At 35.7% G+C, this 18,921-nt stretch overlaps 1 protein-coding gene across 1 annotated transcript in view; it reads left to right on the forward strand.

Moving 5' to 3' along the window:
- The first annotated feature begins 11,754 nt into the window (after positions 1-11,754).
- LOC140155365 (organic cation transporter protein-like) overlaps positions 11,755-18,921 on the forward strand; it is a 46,981-nt gene continuing 39,814 nt past the window's right edge. Inside the window, exon 1 of the mRNA XM_072178181.1 lies at positions 11,755-12,585. Within this exon, the coding sequence (XP_072034282.1) occupies positions 12,433-12,585 (153 nt within the window). The 5' untranslated portion in view covers positions 11,755-12,432. The remainder of the gene's footprint in view (positions 12,586-18,921) is intronic.

The raw sequence follows: 18,921 nt of genomic DNA on the forward strand, positions 1-18,921 counted from the left end.
ACAATGCGATACGTCATGTATTTTTTCCATGTTTATAAAAGATCATTGGTTGTACCAATGTAGTAATAATAATGTCCGCTAATTCAACTACATCGACCGCTCAGTGCCACAAGTGGGTAAGTGCAATAGCTGCCCTGTGAACATTTGACAATTTACACACAGTATATTGTACTCATATACCAGTATAGAGGTGAATGTATTTGTCGGAAAGTGTTAGAGTTAGGACTTCCGGCAAATATGGTCAACGTCACTCTCCTACACATGGCAGCTACACATAGCAGCTATTGCACTTACCCACTTCTGGCACTGTGCAGTGGACATGTAGAGTAAGTACCTAAAACTTCCATATGACGTAATGTTACGTGTAAATCTGAGTACACCCTCACGAAAATGGAAAATACGCATGTGCAAAAAATAGGTCGGAATCGTTTCAACTGTGATGCAGTATAGGTGGGGCCAAAAACTCATATATATGCCTTTTTATAATGGATCGATTTCACCAAATGTTTTGCTATTAAAATAAGAAGGATTTGTACTATTGTACATCGATGACTACACACATTACACAAAGGTATTGCAACATTGCTGAAAAAAAGAAGAATTCAGCAATCTGTAGTTGAACTTTGATCCAATTCTGTACTTTGCATAAAATAAGTAAGATTAGGCTAATACATTGGATGAAAGCGCCTTTACCGGTGCTTACCGGGGTGCTTACAGGGTGTATCAAAATGATTGGTACCGACGACTTCTCATTTTTGCCGAATTTTTTTACTATGTTTTGTACCAGTTTGGGGTTAATTGTTTAAATATTTGTAATTATGGTAGTTTTATCTTCTCTAAAAATTTTAGATTATAAAGATAGCATATTCTGTTCAGAAGTTACATGATTCTAAATGAAAGTAGGTGTTTTTACACTTTTCATCGTAACGCTGGATCAGTAGTAGCGCATCATTTCTAAGCTCTATGTTACTACAAATACCTTGTGAGAATGATATGTTGAAAATCAAGGAAATGTTTAATTATTTCTTCATTCATAATATATATAAATGTTCTAATCAATATTTATTGGTTGAGAGTAATATTATTGACTTGAATAATACGTTTGTGTATCAACACCTTCCAGGAGGGTAAATTGTAGTATAAGATGCATTGATATTACTAAGTAGATGGTGTGGCAGAATGAGACTGTAGACAGTGTATGTTAGGTTAGACCTGGTAAAAGTTATTGGAATGGCTCCATAGTATTCCACACTTCAGCGTGCATTCATAGTAAAGAATTACTGGTTGGAAGGAAGCTATGGAGAAGTGCAGAGAAGATTTAGAAGACAGTGTCCAAGAGCAAGGAGTTTCCCAAGGAAACATTGTTATAACTTACAATGTTTCAACATTTGATATGGGCAGTTACAGAATGGGTCCATCCCAGAGGCTAAGTTCATTCAAAATCGGGCTTCACCTCAAACTGCCAGAGTCGTAAGGCAGGGACATCAGGAACTATCTTTCTAAAACTTAAAGCATAATTATGTAAAGCAATTTAATGTTATATAGACTGAGGTGAGATATTGAAGAGCATGTATGCAAGCAGTGAGCCTATTCATCTAAGTAAAGCCATGATTACGTCGAACTTCGTTTAAATGACAATAGCTCCCAGATGCATCAACCTATCACCTTCAGATTATTAGATCAATAAGTTAACATATGGCCCTGTCTATTTATAGTACAAAAACTATATTAATTAGCAATTTTATATTTTTGATATATTTTTGAAAATGGCACATAGCCCGGTACCAATCATTTTGATACACCCTGTACAATGGCAGAAAACGGGAATCCGTTTGAATGTAGAGACAAAGAAACTTTAGTCCACAAAATGTCCAGATGCCTTTAGAATGGTCGCCAAATGGCTTAATCGGTTTCTGCAAGGTATCAGAGAAATGATTACGGAAGAAGGTTGCACGGAAGTTGTGATTGGATGAAAATAACAGTCAGAGATGGCTGATGTCTTGTAAGGATTGTCGGGAATTTTAATTGCAATACCAAGGTCACGTGGTTACTCCATAAAGGACATAATGGCATTAAAACACGTAATGGACGCACAAGACAATATCTTTGGTGCGATTCAAGGTTATCCGGTACATATATGGGCTAGCCTTTGTTCTTCTGAGTTCTCCATGCCTTAGCAGGACATCCAACCTACACATCCATGAATAACAAATTAATAAATAATACATTTTGGATTTATATAAAGCGCCTTTTTTCCAGAGGATTCAAAGCGCAGAAATTTCGCTATCACGCTAAATCATCACAATCAGATCACATCAACTAGGCCGCGCCGATTGCACTTAGATTGTATTACATCCACCAATTATCTGTGCAACTCCCCAATTCCATTGGGTTGGGTGAAGGACGTGTTTATTTGATAAACCAAAACAACTATAAATCACCGATTTTGAAAGGAAGAAACCGGAGATCCCGGAGAAAAACCTGCGAGCATGGATTGGGATAAAGTAAGTGCACATACAGTCCTTAACCCGGTATCTAAGTGGTGCAATGCGAGGAAACAACCGCTACCAACTCGCTCTCCCAGAATCATTCTTCCACCATCATTTTCTGATACCTTGCAGAAACCAAAAACGAATTTCCGTCTTTCCGCCATTGTAAGTACTGGAACAGGCGCATGATCCCAGCAAACACAAAAACGTTTTATAAACGTTTTAAATAAGTAATATTTTGGCTTTTGGTTTTAGTAAAAACGTTTTAATAACAAATTAATAAATAATACATTTTGGATTTATATAAAGCGCCTTTTTTCCAGAGGATTCAAAGCGCAGAAATTTCGCTATCACGCTAAATCATCACAATCAGATCACATCAACTAGGCCGCGCCGATTGCACTTAGATTGTATTACATCCACCAATTATCTGTGCAACTCCCCAATTCCATTGGGTTGGGTGAAGGACGTGTTTATTTGATAAACCAAAACAACTATAAATCACCGATTTTGAAAGGAAGAAACCGGAGATCCCGGAGAAAAACCTGCGAGCATGGATTGGGATAAAGTAAGTGCACATACAGTCCTTAACCCGGTATCTAAGTGGTGCAATGCGAGGAAACAACCGCTACCAACTCGCTCTCCCAGAATCATTCTTCCACCATCATTTTTCTGATACCTTGCAGAAACCAAAAAACGAATTTCCGTCTTTCCGCCATTGTAAGTACTGGAACAGGCGCATGATCCCAGCAAACACAAAAACGTTTTATAAACGTTTTAAATAAGTAATATTTTGGCTTTTGGTTTTAGTAAAAACGTTTTAATAACATTAAAATGTCGGGTTGTATAAAGGTCATGATAACGTTTTAAAACGTTTTGTATGAAAACACACTACAACAATATTTTTTAAATGTTTTCAAAAAATGTTATTGTAAACTATTTTTAAAAACGTCCTTCACGTGGTCTCGCTCTTCACTAACACTCCAATTGATATGGCTCTGGACATAATAAAAGATCGTCTAGACCAAGATCGTACTCTACATGATCGTACCGCACTTATAGTGTCGAGGACATTATGGAACTTTTGAAATTTGTCTTAACAACTACGTATTTCAGTTTCCGGGACACTATCTACCAACAAAAGTTTGGCACGGCCATGGGTTCACCGGTGAGTCCCATTGTAGCTAATTTATACATGGAATGGCTGGAACAACAAGCAGTAGCTACAGCCCCCATCACATGCAAGCCTAGAATGTGGAAACGTTACGTCGACGACGTGTTAGAAATTATCATCAAGGGGCCGCGCCCGAATTAACAGACCACATCAATCAAATTGACATTACAGGGAACATCAAGTTTACTCATGAGACAGAAGAAGGAGGTCAAATTCCCTTCTTAGATACCCTCATTACTCGCAAAGAAGACGGCTCAATCAAGTTACTTGTGTACCGGAAAAAGACTCATACGGACCAGTACTTGCATTTCACATCTCACCATCCATTAGAACATAAAATCAGTGTTGTGAATACGCTCATGGACAGGAAAGAAAAAGTAGTCACAGAACCAGCGGACAAGGCAATCGAAGAGGGTAAAATTAAACATGCGCTGAAACAATGCGGATACCCTGATTGGGCTTTCAACAAGACACGCAAGGACAAGACCAGTCAGCAGAAAAACTCTAAAAAGAAAAGCGACACGAACAGGAAAAGTCGGTTGGTCGTGGTTCCTTTTGTGGAAGGATTATCACACAAAGTTAGGAGGATTTTCAACAAGCACGATGTAGCGACAGCTTTCAAACCACACAAAACAATTCGCAATATTTTAGTTCACCCTAAGGACAAACGGGACATATCACAAACCTCAGACTGCGTCTATGAAATCCCATGCAAGAATTGTAACAAGACCTACATTGGTGAAACTTCACGCTTGTTTGGTACACGCCTCAAGGAACATCAAGGAGAAGCGGAGAAGGCAGCACGCGGGGTACACACCCGGTCACAGAGAAAACATTCACTCACAGAAGTAAATAAGTCTGCTATTACAGACCACGTTGCGCAAAACAACCATGTCATAGGTTGGGAGGACGCTAATATCAGATCAAGGGAGACCAACAGGAACAAAAGACAGATTAGAGAGGCAATTTGGATCAGGCGACGAGGGCGAAACACCATGAACAGAGATGAAGGGAACTATTTCTTACCGAATATTTTCGACCAGCTTCTGGCGCCGCCACCGGCAGCAACTTCAGGAAAGAAGAAGAAGCAAGGTTGCCAGTCTGATGAAGGGCTGCGTAGCAGCATGAAACTGTAACAAGGTATGTCACCAAAAATTGGATTTGATAGTATGAATTCCCATCAAACAGTTATTTTTAAAAACATTTTTACCAAATATTTTGTCAATACTTAAATAACATTATGTTAAAATATTTAAACCCAGCAAACACAGAAATATTCTTAAAATGTTTTTTTCAAAACCTTTTTATAACATTTAAATGTCGGGTTATATAAAGGTCATGAAAACGTTTTTAAAACGTTATTGCAAACATTTTGGGCAAACATTTTTCGCAAAATATTTTTTCAACCCCAAAATAACATTCTGTTTAGAATGTTTTGTATCAAGTTTTCAAGAATGTTTTTGGAATGTTATTAAAACGATTTTATACCCTTTATATAACCCGACATTTAAACGTTTTCTGTAAAACATTTTTGTTTACTGAGCAGTAGATTATCAAAAATGTTTTGTAAGGTTATGAAAACGTTTTATACTCTTAATATACCCTTTATATAACCCGACATTTAAACGTTTTCTGACAACCTTTTATCACCTTTTGCGAATGATGTCGAAAACGTTTTGTGTTTGCTGGGATGTCACCACAAGTGACACCGTCCATCCCATTTATTAGCCTAATCTTTATTTTTTCAGCAAAGAAAAATTCTATTCAGTATATACGTCATGTGAAATCGACAGGATATAATGGATTAATGGTCAACTACTGTTTGCGGAATTCTTTTCTATTTTCAGTAATGTTGCAATACTTTTTGTGTCTTGTGTAAAATACAATTGATAAGTCAAGAGAAATCGTTCAAACTGGAATGAAAGTTGGACCAACAATAACATTTATAGTCCAGGCCAATTTGGTTGCTTATTTGAACAATCATAACCTGTTAGATGGTCGTGTACGAAATAATACGATGACATTCGCCGTAGAAGTGATGACGTAACAGGATTAACTACCATAGTAATAGATGAATACATTTTTTTCAAAAAATATATCGCCCTGTACTACAAACAGGTTGCACTCATCTCATGTGTATGTCTGCAATCATAGATTGAGTACAATATCGCTCTTTGCAAAGATACTAATCTTACAGGTGCGAGTGATCAACATGATATGACTATAGAATTACGACACATGTCTTTATACTGTTCTTTGACATCTATGGATCAACGCATAGGTACCTCGTGAACGTTGTAGTGCGTGGCGATATATTCAAACATTGTACATCTATTGCTATGGTAGTTAATCCTCTTACATCATCACTTCTACGGCGAATAGCAAACCCATGATTGCAACAACACTCCTTCGCACTTCATTTCATAAGTCGAGGGTGACAACAAATGTAATTAAATTAATAATGTTGTTACGCGTAATAACCATGACGTTGTTATTGTTAATCTTTTGTATGTTTATACATGTATTTATTAAACTATATTCACTATACGATATGGTCTGTTGTCTGAAACGCGAATTATTCAAGTTCTAAATAATTATAATAAGTCCGAAATGTAATTAGGCCAATTAAACGTACGATATTTTAGTCCGAACATTGCAGTCACCATACTTTCCCCACATTCCCGGGATAGGGTGGGTCGCGGGGAATTACTTGGAACTGTGCATTAAGGGTGGACTAGGTATTAGCTGGTATTGTTGGTCGAAGCAGCCTTAAAAAAAATCGATTTTCATTATCTAAATCAATATAATCATTATTGAAAAATAACACTTTCATGTTTTATAAAAGTATGTTCATTCTACAAATCATAGGGCCCACTTTGAAAACTTGCTTGATTTGTTGTTGTTAAAGAGTTATGTACGTTTTACAAAAGTGTTGTTGTTTCAGCCCTCTTTACAACATAACTCAAGAATCACAGGACCTACAAAAGTGTATCTGTGATATTTGAATTCTTCTACACACTCGCTATGAAATGATCAATGGAATATTTGCCAAAGCTCACTACCATTCGCAAGATGCTGTGAACTCCCAAATCGCAACAGTTTAAGGGGGAATACACTTCTGCCTAATTTTAATGCCTATTTTTGCATTTTTCTCAAAAATTATAGCGCATTGGTGACAAGTAAGATATGTATATTATAGGGGCAAGGACTACAACTACTGCACTGGAAATTTTTATTTCAGCACAGACAACAGTTGTGGAGTTACAGTCAAAAATGAGGGAGAACCAATATTTGATCAATAAATCAATAACTACTTGCCTTGAGTTGCTGGATTTTCAGTGCAGTAGTTGTAGTCCTTGCCCCTAAATATACTTATCTTACTTGTCACCAATGCGCTATATTTTTGAGAAAAATACAAAAAGTAGGCACAAAATTGGCCAGGGTGTAGTACCCCCTTAAAATAGTTGCTATAAACCTTAGTCTAACACAATCAATTCAATACCCAGTAGCTAGTCAGTATCTCATGGTGACATCGTTTATACTGCTACTGTCAATCAATTCATGTCTGAACATGATGCAGTCATGTCTGCAGTAGAATTTATCTCGACCTTTGCAGGACTTAACCCCATTAAAAGCTATTAAACCAAGATAACACTCATTGAAACAGCTCAACTGATTAAATCGGATCTTCTCTGGTTGTGCACAAGTGACTGTTTTCATGTGCGATATCGCAATAAAGCTGGTATTCATAGCTTCAGTTGAGTAACCGATTATAAAGGAAACGAAAGGAAACAATGTTATGTGTGGCTTTGTTCACGAAATCAGACAATGTCGTGCTTTTTGTAAACCAGCATTCTTGAAAATGAGCAACATAATGATTTTTGACTTAACACGGTTTGGAAATAATTTCTTCATATTTTTGGTGTTATCTGTCGTTTACATGTCCTTCCTAAAACACAAAAGTACGACCCTCTCCAAACACCTAAATTAGCTAAAAATTTAGGACATGTTACAAAACTATATTGTCTAGAATTTTAGAAGAGTACTTTTAATATTGGCCGGTTATTTTTCACACAGCGACGTTAACTAGGCAATGTACTATTACCTATAACATTAACTAAAACACCAAAGTACGAATATTTCCAAACATCTAAATTAGCTAAAAATTTAGGACATGTTAAAAACTATATTTTCTAGAACTTTAGAAGAGTACTTTTAATATTGGCCGGTTATTTTTCACACAGCGACGTTAACTAGTCATATCCCCATACTGTTAACGTAGGGCTATTTGTAAAGGTCACGCGTCAATGGGAAAGAGCACTGTGTATTGTGTAATAGGAAAACGGACAGTAACTGCAGTATGACCTATGTGACACTTGGCGATAAAAGTATGACTCTATTTACATTGATATCTGTGTACGGTAGCCACCTACATCGTTTTCTGCCACCCATATTTTCACTGTCTTCAATCATGTCAATGGTGACTTATTATATTGCCAGAATGGTTTTTCATTTGTTTTTTAATTTGGGCTTTTAGAAATTACATTATATTGAATGCACTAAGTACCATATCGAGGGTTTAAAGCCAGAACCAGCTATGTCCAAAATTACATGTAACTCATTTTGGCAACACTTGCGGTTAATTCTACCCTCCATAATTAATGCAAGTGACTTTGGGGTATATGCATAGTCACTCAAACATTTCGACGTAAAGTTACCGTGCATATACCCCAAAGTCACTTAGTTACATTTATTATGGAGGGCAGAATTAACCGTCCATTTGTTGCCGAAATGAGTGACATGTGATTTTGGACATAGATGGTTCTGGCTTTAACCCTAGAACTACTGAGCCATATTTCGTAACACGAACTGTACTACGAAGGAGGCGCTCGCGCGGGGGTGTGTGGGGGTGTGTGTGTGGGGTGTGTAGGGTGTGTGTGTGTGTGTGGGGGGGGGGGGTGCAACCCCCTTAATTTTCAATTATAAACGCCATATACCGTTATGTTTAGTGCCACTGTATAGCTATGGGTCTTCTCTATCCAGTGATACCAAAATAAGTACAAACATTCCCCACATAATGTCGCTATGACGTCATAATGTCAGGGCGCCCATTATTGTGAAATTCTGAAAAGTACAGGCAAAATTGATTTTTGGCTAAAATTTTTAATAAAAATGCGATTTTCACCGATTTTTCTCCTAAATATTAAATGAAATGACTATTTTTACATAACTAAGAAGTAAAAGGTCAGTAGCTCTTAGAATGATTTTGGAAGAGCAAAATGAAAATCATCGATTTTGCTGTAGAAACCGATGTGCCTCACCAACCACCCCCCCTATGGTCATCTATGGCCGGTTCTACCCCCGGGTAAGGTGCTGGCGTAAAAATTTTATCACTAAATTAGAGCAAAGGATGGATCTACTGTTAGCTTAGATCGTTTGGGCGTAAACACGTGTGTTTTTTTAGGACGGATAAAAAATCGTAGGGGGGTTGTCAATCCCCCCTTCTTAGTTCTAGGGTTAAGCCCTCGATATCATACAACTTGCGTTTATTATGCACCACTTCTGCAATGTTCAGAACGCTAGCTTACAGAATAATTATAACTTAAGTACAAGTTACAAAATACAAACTTGAAATTATGGGAACACTTTAATTTGAAGCGCCCTTTAAAAACGTGAACTAGTTCAATCCCCGAACTCTTGTGAATGTGATGGATCATAGCCAAGACGAAGATAGTCATCAGCAAATTGTACATTATACAAATAAAGTTAAATAATTTAAATAAACTATAAGATGCTTGCTTATGCAGTGATTTATACACATCAAAGAACAATTTGAAAGACATGATGTAAAACAAGTTGAAGCTATTATTTATTTTGAATGGACATGATTGAATTAGGCATTCTTAAACACTTGAGAAGGTTCCTGCAATCTTATTGGTTCTTACCTGTGTGATATGACACAATATCACACGGGTTAGCATGTGTGCATCGACGCGATACGCGTACTCGCTATTTGAACCAATCGGAGGCGCATAGCAACGCAACTACGGGACTGATCGATTTTTAACCCTAAATAATTCCTTGCAAAATGTAGGATTTAATTTGATTAAAATTTGTATATACATTGTAATACTTACGATATTTTTATTTGAATTGAAGTGTTTAAGAATGAGAATAAAGGTATTGTTTTTAGCCGCTGTCGTGCATCTATCGTCTCATATAACACGGACGACATCATTATTTGTGGCGTAAAAGAACTCGGTGTCGCCTCGTTGTTTTACTTAATAATGATGTCGCCCGTGTTATATGAGACGATAGATGCATTCCAGCGGCTAAAAACAATACCTTTATTCTCATTCTTAAACACTTCTATTGAAATAAATATATTGATCATAAGTATACCCAATTTTAATCAAATTAAATCCTACATTTTACAAGGAATTACCTAGGGCTTAGAATCGATCAGTCCCGTTATTGCTATGCACCTCTGATTGGTTCAAATAGCGCGTATGAGTATCGCGTCGACACGCACGCGCTTAAGTGTGTGATATCGTGTCTTATCATTCAGTAGACATGAATGATACGACCTCAAAACCAGTGATATTTTTCGTATTGCATGAACAAACAGGGGATAACTAATAATATCACACGGGTAAGAACCAATAAGATTGCAAGAACATTCTCAAGTGTTTAAGAATCCCTTATAGAAGACCAGGAGATCCATATGGAAAGTCAGACTGCCAATTTATGAAGAAACTGCCAAGAAATGACAAGAAATGAAAAAAAAAACTCAAGGAATTCGCAATATCCAGCATATGATAGATATAATGTTAGCTAATGTCACTCACAACATCTGCTTCAAGATGCGACTGATTACTGAAAGAAAGCAGTTTTCCTCACATTGACAAGGGAAATGACAGGAAATGATCACCTAGCTAATTCAAGAAAGGGAACAAAAATTAATTGGAAAGATCAGACTAAGACTAGTGATGAGTAATTCTTACAACCTCTTTACTAATGTTTCATCGACAATTCTAGGCCAACTAACTTTAATTGTGTACATGGAAAGCTCATACTGATGAAAATAGGACTCTCTTCTCGCCTTACCTTATCTATGGAGTCTTTGTACAAATGCATAAAGAGCTATAAAGCAACCCTCCGCCCGGGCCGTTCGCACGGAAATTGCATACACAATGGCCAAGGTGTTCGACAGGGGTGTATTATATCACCATTCCTTTTCAGTATATATGCTGATGTATTATGAGGTATTATATTTGGGGCAGGTTTTAGTGGGGTAATCCAGGATAGCCAATCTCATAACTATATGGCGACTATAACAAAATACAAGATCTCATAGCATGCATAGTGAGGATTTTGGCACATTCCTAAATGTTTGTTTCATATTATGTGATTTATATCACATTCTATATAAAATATATAAAACCTGATGGTTATTGTTTTACTGTGAAAGTTAAACCTTTCTGTGGATCTTGCTTAGCTTGGAACTTAGTATTAATAAATGGTTATTATCAGTTCGTTAAGCTTAGATAGCCTTTCAATATTCAATATTCAAAGTCCAAGGTTCAAACGAAACCAAATCCAACGATAAAATCAATGTTCAGTAATACCAAAGTGCTGAGATTTTGAGCTGTTTATATGTCTATGGGAAGAGAGTTCCGAAAGTACAGGACAGGAGCTTCATGCAGTTAAAGACCATATGAATAAGCTTCAATTTTGGTGCGTGAAGCTGATTCATGGGAGATGGTGGATCTAACGGCAACTTTAACATTATGTTTGGAATCATCCTTTAAAAATCACGCATGCAGTAAAATAATGATATGATATGATAGTTTTAATTACAGCTAATTACAACTATCATGATGAAAAATCCTCGGTAAAATAAATTGTTTTATCGTCATCATTATAACCATACTCATCCCCATCGCCAGGGTAAATTGAAATCACTATTGGTTTGCAATAGCTGCTCTCAAGTCTTAAATTAAGAGTGACACTATAGCGGCGCTTTACTACAAAACCCTACCGGCGTTTTCCCGTTTCCCGTGGATGTATAGGTCGACAAGGCGACGTACCGTCTCCACGCTTACCGCGAACTGGACCATGATGCTCTTTGCCAAATATCCACGAATCGGTGAATTTATACGATTAACTCTTAATAAAGTAACAGTTACTTGCTGAGCTGCCACCACGCTTTTGGGTCACTGCATCTATTTTACCAAAATCACAACTTCACCTTTCCGTCTCCAAGCTGATAGACATACCTTAAGGCGCGGGAACATCATCACCACCAACTTCTTTCAAACTTTTGGCATAGATTGATGATCATCCATATCAAGGTTGCTTGATATCTACGTGACAAAATAAATTCGCTGGCCAAGATATGAAGGAAATTATTTACAATTTTCAATTTTTGTTGTAAATATTCAACTGATGAAAACTACCGACTTTTATCTGAACTGCGTATTTTGTTGTATATACAAAATGCCAAAGTCAATGCTGTTATAGCATAATCCGGTACTTGAACTTTCATCGTTTAACTCGGCTCATTTATCGCTATTTCGTACACAAAGGTATTTTATCCGATGTCAACTTTTGATAAATCTTCGGTGGTGGCAGTCAGAACTTGTAGAAAATATTTCTAACATAACATACCAGTGGAAATTCCACCACTAGAGCACTTTTTAACGCGCGTCGCCGTGAACAAATCATTTCGCCAATTAACTTTGGACACCAGCACAATTTTCTTTCAAGATGGACATTGATGAGGCGTATCATTATCTTGGTAATTGGGGTCGTTACCAAACTTTTTCTTATATTTTACTGACCATTACATGCACGTGGTTACCGGCATGGCAAATAATGAGTATGGTATTCACTGCAGATCGTACACCATTCCACTGTAAGGTAAGTGACTGACCAACTAACCAAATGACCCGTCAAAAAGGTCCATGCATACAGGTAAATCGTGCACTTTTAATACTTTCAAATTTATACATTAGTTACCAAGTATGCTACTTTCGATTGGAATTAGCATTGGAACTGATACATTCACAAGTTTCCAAACCAAAACATGCAACATTCATTATTACATTTAGCTTCCATATCTGTAAAATCAATTTTGTTCACCATAAACTAGGTCGGTTCAAACTTTTTTCTTTAGTATTTAATGTTGTGATTCGTGATATGTTCAATGTTTGATTGGAATTGCGGAACCAAACTTGCTTGAAATACGATTATACTTTTTAACATCACGTGTAAAAAATGTTGGAAGAAATTGTAACAAAAGAACTTTCACGTGACCTATTTGTACTATATTAACCCTATTGTTTGAAATAAAAGAATTGAAATTCCGTGCTGTGTTTTCTGAACACATGATCTTACCTTAATTAGCGACTTTAAGGGTAGACGAGGTATTGTTGGTCGAAGCAGCCAAATAATCGATTTTTATTATCTGAATCAATATATTATTGAAAAATAACACTTTGAAGTTTTGCAAAAGTTCATTCTACAAATAATATACTTTGAAAACTTGCTTGATTTATTGTTGTGAATGAGTTATGTATATTTTACAAAAGTGTTGTTGTTTCAGCCCTCTTTACAACATAACTTAAGAACCACAGGACCTACAAAAGTATGTGATATGTGAATTTTTCTACACACTCGCTATGAAATGATCAATGCAATTTTGCCAAAGCTCACTACCATTCGCAAGATACTGTGAACTACCAAATCGTAACCTTAATGCATTTGAAGAAAGGGATAACCATGTCAGGTATTAAAAGGGAGGGATGTCACTATTTTTGTCACACACAATTTCAGATGCGTTTATTATTATAGTAGGATAAAAGAACGTTCGAAAAAGTTCAAACATGCATTAGTCTGATGCTTTTAGTACACTCGCATCATTATGGGCTCATCAAATTTAACCTGCGCAATCAAAAAGAGGAGAGGGGGATAACACAGGTATCAATGTTTTTGCGCATGGTAACGGTCGAAAATGGCCCGAGAGATGCTCTTATCTAATGCTCAGATTCACATGCAATAAACATCATTGTAGCATTAAAGATAATGCTCATACATGATACACTATACTCAAAATATTTCAAAGGATCAGATGCTGAAAATAATCATTATTTCTTTTCTATTCCCATGGTGCTAACGATAGTGTTTTTTCATGTCATGAGACTTTACTCCCCATTCCAGAAAAATATCATTCATTCATGGAGATAAGAGAAAGAGTTCACCATTTTTCTAATTTCTATAAAAAAAGAACCAAAAAAAACATGCATTTTCGGCATGTTTTCTGACAATCAAATCATGCACCAAAATCGAAGACTTGGAACAAATCTAAGCTTTCAAAATCTTGAGTATATGCCAAATTTGGCTCCAATTTTTCATTTTTTTGCGTTACTTTAATTAAATGATTGGTTATATTAGAGTGAAACATATCTACTCCAAAAACATAAAAAACTAGATTGCATAAATTGAAATTAGACTTTGTACAAAATTTTGTCACAGCATGTGGAAAACACCATAAAATTGCACATTTTTGGCCCTTAATTCATAAATTTGGCTAAATAGTGAAATTTAACTTGTATCACCAGTTAGAACTATGAATAATTAGGATTGAGCTGTGTTTCATTTGGCAGAAGTTGATAATATTTATTAATCTAAAAAAATAGTGCTGTATTTTTCTGGAATAGCGAGCAGTATATTCGGAAGTGCAAGTGTTCTGTCGCCTGAACATTGTTGAATAAAATGACACTCACCTGTTTTACAATGTTAGTGGTGTTTTTGAAAAATTCTAATAATAAGTCTGATCTTTTTTTGAGCAGCGTATACATCTATATGACCATGATGACTTGAATGAAATAGATAGCTACAGATTAATAGCTATATCATGAACTCTCCGTTTTCAACTTCCCTTCCCCTAATTAAGATTGAACAAAAAGCATAATGTAAAGTTGTATTACATTCCGTGTACAACGAATCAGTCCTGTGGCTTTATTAATAATTTTGATGATCAGAGATGCTATATGGTCATGCTGGTGGTGGTTGTATCATACTGGGCGGCATAAATTAATATTTTGGTTCTCATCCGGAGGATTTTTACGAATTGAGGAGGGAGGGAGGTATGTTGGGTTTTTTTATCAATGTAACATTAGCACTGTTAGTAGTTTACGGTCTTTTCCAACAGTGCTCGAAGAAGAGGAGGCCTTTTATTTTTAAATGTAAGACCATGAGGGATAAACCCCCTAGAGTACCACACACACAAAAAAAAGACTTGAATGTGAAAAAGCATCCTTGTTTTCTGATAAACATGTTCACCTTTTATATTCCAGGGTCTTAAAGTTTGTGAAAAAGTGGGAAAATAATCTGACTAATCCCAGAAATTGAGGAGAGAGGGGACAAGAACCAAACCATTAATTTTACACGGCCTTAGAATTGGTGAAACTGTTGTTCTGTTCATGTTTAGTTGAGAGGCTAAAGCGAATAAGGGGATGCAATTTTATTTTACCTGCTGTTATTCACCCTTTTCAAAGCTCACCCAATTTTTTAAGTAATTAAGATTTTCATTTATATACAAAATTACAAATGTACAAATAAGTCGTCACGATTTAATGCGTGCTTTTACTCCAAGTTAAAAATATTGTCGTCATACATTGTCATGATTGTTTCTGTGTTCGCATATAAACATGATTTGTGTACAATTATGTTCTCATTTCAATGACAGAAATAATATCTATCTTGGACTCAGCTCACCTAGATTGGCCATAAAGAATCAATTACCAATATCCAATGGTAAATGATGAGCTACATTTTATGTTTTATTAGCTGATTAGTGGTATCTAAATGAAATGTGCATCGACCTAACGCAACAAATTCGAACTTATGAACTATAAGCATTCCCAAATAACATTATAAGGCCTACCAAAATATTATACATGATAGAAAAAGTGCAGCATTGAACAAATTGTAATCTTTCCCCAGAGCAGCCAGCGCACAAAAACGTAAAAAAACCCCAGTGCATCTGCCCGGATTCGAACCGGCGACCTTCGTATACCAGCACGACGCTCTATAGCCAACTGAGACACATGTGGAAGCACGCTGCACTGGCTGGAGAAGAGCGGAAGAATAATCTATAGGTTTTAGGTTCGAATGGTGTTCGTTGCATTCCTATCGGAAGGCATCTGGACTGCATTTTTAATAACAAATACACAAAGTCACATAGTCACTTTAAAAGTGTAGCATTCATGGGAAAAGAATATGAAGCTTCATGGAAGAACAAATGACGTTTGCATTATCCACCGAATGAGGTCAGAGCTAATCATAAAGATCAATTAAAACAAATAAACATACAAAACTATGTTTGTCATTTAGACCATTCAGACATTGCAATCTTGTCCCCAATAAAAAATATTGCCTCTTTCTACATCCCAGTAGTACGTGTGACAATCAAATTGAATATTTATAGGTTAATGAATGCGTTTCACTTGTTGGTAGTGAAATTGTACAAAATAATGCACGCTTACTGAGATGTTGATGCGTCTAATGCACGAGCCCCGAAGGGGGAGTGTCTTAGACGCATCAACATCTCAGTACAAGTGCATTATTTTGTACAATTTCTCGAGCAAGAAGTGATACGCACTTATTAACCTATTTCATACACAATTTTATAACAAAATCGTCACTAAAGTGTTGGAAAATACAAGCAAATATAAATGCATCAACCCGCAAGAAAAATGAACACGCCTGAAATTACTGTGCGTAGTACGCGGAGTGCAAGCCCGTTTCTAACGCTTGCCCTGATTGGTTATCGCTATCTAAGAGTGTATGAAAGACTGTTGATTTACATAGAGACTTTAAATTTAATTCAATAAAAATATCTCTGCGTTGTCTATTTTTGGTCTTTGGAAGACATGAAAGTTAGAAGGACATTATTTTTACCTGGTATCAAAATACTTTATCACATCGGTTTTTTTTGGGAAATGTTGCATTTGGAAAAGATTGTATTCCATTGAATCTAAAAGACTTGTTTCCTTTGTTTTCCCCTTCAAAGTTTTTATGTATTCATTTTATCTTTTAATATTTTTCTCTTTCATTAGTCCTCAATACTCTCAGAAATATATAACTTTAGATAATAATTGAAATCTATGGCAAAACAAAAGGCATGGAAGGAATACAATAACTGAATAACATTTATATCAATAATAAGAATTATTCAAAGATCTATGATGCGTATATTTACGTGTTGATATATTAGATTTTTTCCTTTTTTAATATTATTGAAAACATCTTAAAATGATATGTCGTCTATTAACATACAAACCGAAAATTGAAATCACATGAAGTTCATGCTGCTTTACATTTTTTGTGAGTCTTGAGATTCAGTGGTCATGGTGGTACACATTAAAAGTTTACGTTTCCAAGTGCACGATTTAGGGTTCCTATTTCAAATTTCATTAAATGTCAGTGGAGACTAAATTGTAATTTATTTCAGCATAATCTATGCATGGGGAGGTTGTTTATAATACTAGTTGGCTTACATATACATTACTTACAACACGCAATAACATACCTGACCCAAAATAAAACAAAAGTATTGGTATAGCAAAGTAAGTTCACCAGATCAGAATTAATCTTGCGTTTTATTACCTTTACTATTTTTAAACTGAAATGGGCTGTTCCATTTAAAATCCACACTACCCATGTGGAAGATTTAGCTGAAGTCTTCCACAGAGGGAGTATAAGTTTCAAATAGAATAGACAATTTGGTAACTTCCACTTGAAATACTCACTCCAGTTGTAGAAGATATAGGTAAAGCCATAATACAGGGGGAGTATGGGTTTTAAAATGGTTAACTCTGACCAATTACATTTGAATAACATACTCCCCCTGTGAAAGATATTTTCAAAATCTTTCACAGGGGTAGTGTGGATTTCAACTGGAATAGCCCTATGCGTGCCGTTTCATTAGATGTGAAAGATGGAGGTAAACGCAAGTTTACTTACGGATTAAACTAGCAAGTTAATTGTAATCAAATTTGTCACGCGCTGTGTAAAGTGGGTAAATAAAAGAGACTTGTTGGGGACATCATGCTCACGTTAAAGACACTTCATCGGAGAACTCTCAAAATCTACACCGCCCTATATACTCTTAACATGCTCAAGGGCTCGGATAGCAACGTTTGCACAGTATTTTTTCTGGGACATGAGAGCACATCAGACATATCGAATTGCATTTTGAATACGAGGACTGTCCTTCTGATATCAAATAATTTTGATTTTTTGAAATTCGCGATATCTATGGCAAATCATTAAAATTGATATTTTTGATATTTAACAGTCCTCGAAGTAAACTTTATAAATCTTTTGATATGTACTTAAAGTGTATGTTACTGGGATGAAAAGCCGACGATCAATTGAAAATTTTGACCTTTGGTATTGAAGATATATATTTTTCTCCAAAACACACAAAAAAAGAAGACCTTTTTGGGTAAAAAATGTATATCTGCAATATGAAAGGTCAACATTTTCAATTGATCGTCGGCTAATTCATCCCAGCTATACATACAGTTTAAGTAGATATCATTAGATTTATACTTCGAGGACTGTTATTTATCAAAAATTTAAAAAAATATCATTAATTATAATTTTTAAAAAAAAGTCAAAATTATTTTGATGTCATCAGGACATTCCTTCTATTCAGAATGCAACTTAATGTGTCTGATGTGGTCTCATGTCCCACAAAAAATACTGTGCAAACGTTGCTATCCCTCAAAAACATAAATAATTATGTGTTCAGATTGGACGATCAGTGTTGTCATTATTACACGACCAATGTTTTAGTTCAATGTGATATATTGGATCCAATGACATCTGACATATGTAATCATTACGGACATTTGATGAAAATATGGACTATGTAATATACTTTCATGTCATTTGAAACATATATTGCGCAGTATGATGGCTGAAATTATTATTATCAGTGCTAAGACTGCATGCTCATAAAGTGTATTCCATTAAGGTTGGTCTGAACCATGGAATTATGAAAACTTTCGGGCCTCATAACTGCTAAATTATTAGTCTAAAGAATATAAAAGTATACATTTTTAGAATGGAAATGACTTGATGAATTCATCTGTGAGGTCAATTTGGGCCAAAATGCTCATTTTGAGAAAATCCCAAAAACAGGATTTTGGCCCAAATTTTTTCGTGAAAAGTAAAAAAAAATTT

This window comes from Amphiura filiformis, chromosome 6, assembly GCF_039555335.1.
Source record: "Amphiura filiformis chromosome 6, Afil_fr2py, whole genome shotgun sequence".
NCBI classification, from domain to species: Eukaryota; Metazoa; Echinodermata; class Ophiuroidea; order Amphilepidida; family Amphiuridae; genus Amphiura; species Amphiura filiformis.